The sequence below is a fragment of the Rhinoderma darwinii genome, chromosome 1 (genome assembly GCF_050947455.1).
Source record: "Rhinoderma darwinii isolate aRhiDar2 chromosome 1, aRhiDar2.hap1, whole genome shotgun sequence".
NCBI lineage: Eukaryota > Metazoa > Chordata > Amphibia > Anura > Rhinodermatidae > Rhinoderma > Rhinoderma darwinii.
The window spans coordinates 645017719-645023718 of NC_134687.1; the positions used below are offsets into that span (position 1 = coordinate 645017719).

General features: G+C 38.6%; 1 protein-coding gene across 1 annotated transcript in view; it reads left to right on the top strand.

Moving 5' to 3' along the window:
• Window positions 1-5786, top strand: part of LOC142665442 (uncharacterized) — a 42549-nt gene extending 36763 nt beyond the window's left edge. The window contains exon 5 of the mRNA XM_075845176.1: window positions 3974-5786. Coding sequence (XP_075701291.1) covers window positions 3974-5178 — 1205 coding nt within the window. The 3' untranslated portion in view covers window positions 5179-5786. The remainder of the gene's footprint in view (window positions 1-3973) is intronic.
• The last annotated feature ends 214 nt before the right edge of the window (window positions 5787-6000 follow it).

Consider the following 6000-nt stretch of genomic DNA (forward strand, 5'->3'; position numbering starts at 1 on the left):
TGCTAGCGTTTGACCTGAGGTTTTCTGTTCAAAATCCTAGATCCATTTACTAGCCCCTTCTGAAAGGGAAGGTAAGCTTCGCTTCAGATTTTCTTTATTTATATTTTGCCAGGGCCTATATTTAGTCCCCTTTCTCCCTGCTCTCATCTCAACACAGGGTAGAAACCAGCAATCGATTTTTATTTTGATATTTTTCCCATATTCTCATTCATTCCTTTATATACTTATAATCCCATCCTGGGTCGCTCCACAGTCCAAAAATGCAATCTTTAACTGCCTGTATGTTCATATGTTAAAAAGACCCTTTCCTAGGTCAGGTATGTGGGAATTGTGTTACTTTTCCAGTACACCCAGCAAGATTATTACAGAAAGGTTTCCAATAATAATCTCCCTCTTTCTCTGCAATTATCTGTCTGGGAGTCTGATTACTTGCATCTACTACAGCCACTAACTGGTTAACTCCCCCACCTGCCCTGCCTCCTCTGACTGCTCAAGCTCCCTTTCACCCCCCCCCCCCTGCCTTGATGTAATAGGTTCAGGGAGGTCAAAAGGAGAAAAATACGGGAAGGAGATAAAACGTTTCAATAATTTTGAAATCAGTTTAACTGTAGACCCTTATTGGCACCTCTCACTACGCAGCAATTGTCCCCTTACCTTAAAGCTAGCTGAGGTAACAACGTAGGGGTTCTACTCTTCCAGAGTGGTCACAGTAAAGCCAAATGGCACCACACCATAGGTGTGTCTGCTTACCAAAATGTGGATTTTCAACCACTCCGCATATACAATGAATGTTAAGCACACACAAAAAAAAACAAGACCAACCAATTCCTAATGGGATTCTCCAAGTCCACTGGACAGCAGAGATCTTCAAACTACAAATTTGACATAAGCTTTTACAAAGATGCTGCCGACGTCCCTTTACGCACAAACTTTAACAAAGCCGGTACCTCAATACTCATTACTCCGCCCAAGAGCGAAACAAACAGTCTGCCCAATGTCTGGTTACTTTGCGCACAAAGTTTTCACAACACCCTGCCCGCAGAACGCTTCCTCAGCCCGGTTCCCATATCCCCAATTTGGTCTAAAACTAAAAAGAGAATTTCTGGGCCTTTTGAACATGGAAAAATACCCAGACAGTAGTGACGCAAACCTGAAATGGGGCCCCTTCCTATTTTGATTCAAATTTGGTCCGAAACCAATAGGGTATTTTCTCGGCTTTAGAACTAGGATCCTAGCCAGCAGTGACGCAAACCTGAACAGTAGCTTCTTCTTATTCCTACTTGATAAACATTACTTTTCCTGAGAGTGGTATTAGAATTTACCCATACTAACCCCTCCACTAATGAACAGTGGTGACCAATGGAAAAAACAGTGTGCACAGACTTTAGCAAAGCAAGGTGTCTGTAAGTTTGCACAGGCCTGCACTGATGAGATTTTCCCAATGGTCACGCTGCTAGCAAGAAGAGCTTTTGGGATCTCGTCGGGGTCACCAAGAAATGTAGAATACCACAAGAGAGATGGTCTTCAAAAAATACCGGGAGTATTGCCACATCTAGTAGTTTAGATCAAATGCACTCAGAGAGGGAGGGCCCCTCTACTTTATATACATTTACACTTCGAGATGTACATCAAATCCTTACCCCGATTCGGTGTCTAACATCAATACCTTTATCCCATTGGACACATAGTTGCATGCACAGCTCGAGATTCTCTAGTGGCCTTCTCATGATCCACATATGGTTCACATTCATCTCCGTAAAACAAACCCCTTTGCCCTTTCCGAATTCGAACTAATCATTCTTATTGGAGTAGTCTACCCCCTATTTTGGAATGTGGCTGATTGCCTATGTAACCTGAGAATGTAATACATCACATAACAGGCGGCTAAAATCTAATTTTCCTCTTCACTACCGTACACTAAATAGCTCTTTAGGAACATATCTTCTTTAAATGGACATTAACTTTTCAAACAACTTATGCTAATTTAATAGTATACCTGATATATATCAACTTTGTAATTTACTTCGTTAAAATCCAGCTGTTTTATCCATGCAAATTGTGTTAGTGACACTAGGTGAGAGACACACAGATGTTTTTGCTTGTAGAAGTCATAGGAGAGGATAGGGGGAGCAGGAGCACAAAGACAGACGCTGTTGCCTATAGAAGTCCTTGAAGAGTAGAGGGGGAGTAGAGATAGGATTTTCCACTGCACTTCTTACTGCTGTAGGATATGCTCCATGCTGCTGCAGCTTCTAAAGATGTGCTACACAGAGATAGTAGACCAGGCTGGTTCTCTGCTTTGTGTGTGCAGTGTATAGAAGAGATATTAGCAATTAGGCTCCACCCAATAGCTCATGGAAAACCTGAGAATTGGAGAGTGAGCCTGCAGAGGGAAAACTGCTAATAGAATGCCATATACAAATCATATAATGGTAAGAAAGCTTCACTCAGAGTTAAATATATCACTTATTTTTTTTACACAAGATCGAAGCCCTTTATGTCCTGAGAAAAACAGGACCAAATAAATATAGGTTGGCAAAGGAATAGAACAACAACTTGCTATTAAATTGGCACATGGCTAAAACTTTAATGAGGCCACCTCATTCGGTCCACCTTATTAGTACTTGATAGGACCCTTTTTCCCCTCAGAGCAGCCTGAATTCTTAGTGGAATGATATAAAAATGTGCTGGAAACCTTTATTAGAGATTCTGATTAATAACCTCACTGTCTATTCCACTACGTCCTAAAGATGTTCTATCAAAAAAGATCCGGTGACTATGCAGCCATTAGAATATACAGATCCCATTGTCATGTCTGTGAATTCAACCTGAGATGTGTACTTGGTCTTATGACACATTATCTTGTTAAATTAGAAAAAACTATGTGGGGTCCACCCATTTTTCATAACCAGCCAGCTACAATATAGCAGCAGCAGGCTAGCATTACCAGGATGGGAAGACCCACTGTTTTGAGGCTTTCCCAGCCTAATAACACCAGCCTGCGGCCGCCCCAGTACCCGACCATCACTAAAGATCACTTCCCGACACCCATGATGGTGGTGGGTGCGGTGTAATAATGGGGGTAAGTGCTAGCCTTTTCACTGGCTAACATTAAACCCTGCCTTAGTTATGGATGCTGCCAGTCAGTCAGCAGCCATTACTGAGGCGGTAGTAATAGTTTTAAAAAAAATACAAGGACATAGAAAAAATATTTTATTGAAATAAAAAAACACAACCGTCGTTAACAATTTTATTGAAAATAAAAAAACGCCGTCCTTAAAGTAGTCCTCGAATCCGAAGTAGTCCAACCACCAAACCTGTAACAAAACACACACACCCAAAAAAAATTAGTAACACATAAGTAAAACAATTATTATCTTACCTTTCCTAGGTCCAGCGCTGGAGATGCAATGTCAGTGAGCTGGGCCCTATAACTAAGCCTATCATATGTGATAAAGTCTGCTGTGACAATGCATCCAATTCTATCCAGTGGTGTAGCTCTAGGGGCCTTTGCTATCTCCGATATGTATGCAAAAATATATTTTTTTTTGGGTGGGAGGGGTAAACATATGTCTCGGGGCTTATGCCTCTGATCTTTTAAGACCCTAGCAACTCCCTGATTGAAGGGCCAAATGTGTTGGTATTGCCAGAGAAGGTTCTGCTTTTCCCCCCCAAAAAATTTTTTAAGCAAGTTAAGCTTTGTTATAAAAGTGGAGGACTGGTTATGGACCAGTATCCTGGATTTTGTCATCAATATTTTTTAAAGTGTTATACAAATCATAAGGCCGAAATAACACTAGTTTTTGACCTGAAGCCAGGAGTGGACTCAAAATGCATGGCTTAAACTTCTTCCAGCTTAATCCACTTATAACTTTGGCTCAAAACACTGCATGTGTGTTTCCAGCCTAATATGAATGTTATAAAATTGTCAACTTTTCTGTTTTGAAACAAAATTTATTTTTAATCCTAACAGAAAATCCCAGTAAGAACTGGGATAAAGTAGAAGATGAAGATATCATGCAGCATTCTTCAGAAGAAAACGTCATCACCCTTAATGTACAGCCTTGGCTTCGCTGTACAGATCTATCATGCAATTCTCACAATCATGAGGAACGTTCTCCTGACCAATCACAGATTGTTACCACAGGTACAGCTGAGAAAGGTGGTAAAAGGTTTCAATGTGGTGAACAGTTCACAAAAATATTAGGTCTTTTTACAAACCGAAAAGTTCACACAGGGGAGAAGTCGTATTCATGTTCAGAATGTGGAAAATGTTTTTCGAAAAACTCACGTCTTGTTATACATGAGAGAATTCACACAGGAGCCAAACCATATTCATGTTCAGAATGTGGGAAATGTTTTACATATAAATCAAATCATGTTAGACATGAGAGAAGTCACACAGGACAGAAGCCATATTCATGTTCAGAATGTGGGAAATGTTTTACAGATAAATCAAATCATGTTAGACATGAGAGAAATCACACAGGAGAGAAGCCATATTCATGTTCAGAATGTGGGAAATGTTTTACAGATAAATCACATCTTGTTAGACATGAGAGAAATCACACAGGAGAGAAGCCATATTCATGTTCAGAATGTGGGAAATGTTTTACAGTTAAATCAAGTCTTGTTATACATGAGAGAATTCACACAGGAGAGAAGCTATATACATGTTCAGAATGTGGGAAGTGTTTTACAGATAAATCAAGTCTTGTTAAACATGTGAGAAGTCACACAGGAGAGAAGCCATATTTATGTTCAGAATGTGGGAAATGTTTTACAGATAAATCAAGTCTTGTTAGACATGAGATAATTCACACAGGAGAGAAGCCATATTCATGTTCAGAATGTGGGAAAGGTTTTACAGATAAATCAAGTCTTGTTAGACATGAGATAATTCACACAGGAGAGAAACCCTATTCATGTGCAGAATGTGGGAAATGTTTCATTACTAAACCTAACCTCAGTATTCATCAGAGAATTCACACAGGAGAGAAGCCATATTCATGTTCAGACTGTGGGAAATGTTTTACAGATAAATCAAATCATGTTAAACATGTGAGAAGTCACACAGGAGAGAAGCCATATTCATGTTCAGAATGTGGGAAATGTTTTACAGATAGATCAAGTGTTGTTAAACATGTGAGAATTCACATAGGAGAGAAACCATATTAATGTTCAGAATGTGGGAAATGTTCTAATACTAAAGGCAAACTTAGGGCTTATCAGAAAATCCACACAGGAGAGAAGCTGTTTTGATGTTCTATATGTGGAAGATGTTTTACAAAGAAATCTAATTTTGAAACTCCTCCGAGAACTCACATAGAGAAGAAACCATATTCTCATTTAGAATGTAGGAATTGCTATAAGAGCAAAAAAATAATAATATTTTAAACATATCAGGTTATTCACAGACATTAAACAGCTAATAAGAGTGTTTGTTAATTTTTCGGGTTAAATTGGCCTGGATCTGCAAAAAAAAACAAAACAACAAATTATATTTACCTGAGGAAAAGTATTGTGGCTATAAGGAAGAAAAGAATAGCCTTGTTTACTTACCATGCATAGAAGCTGAATTGTAACCATGAACCTTGCTTCTTTTTACTGTATTCATAAATTCATCCACACTGCAGGAGAAACCAGACGGACAGTAAGGATAATGTAAACTTTTGTTTTTAACATATATGGACATTTTTATATTTGACTTTAATTAAAACATAATAAACAGATGAAAATTATGTAATTGAACAAAAAAACTAACAAATTAACTTTGCAATTGAATAAAATAAAAAAATCGCAGATAGTTTTTTTTTTCATAAAAGGAAAAGTCCTAAGTTTATTTATCACTACCTTAAAGACCTAGAATTAGAATCAGGGGTGGCGCTCAAAATCACACCCACATGTGGTGGCAAATGGCCACATGATTTTTCCGGTAGTACCACAGTATTTACTGGCTAAATCGTATGTCCTTTTTCTCACCTACAGTAGTATTACAAA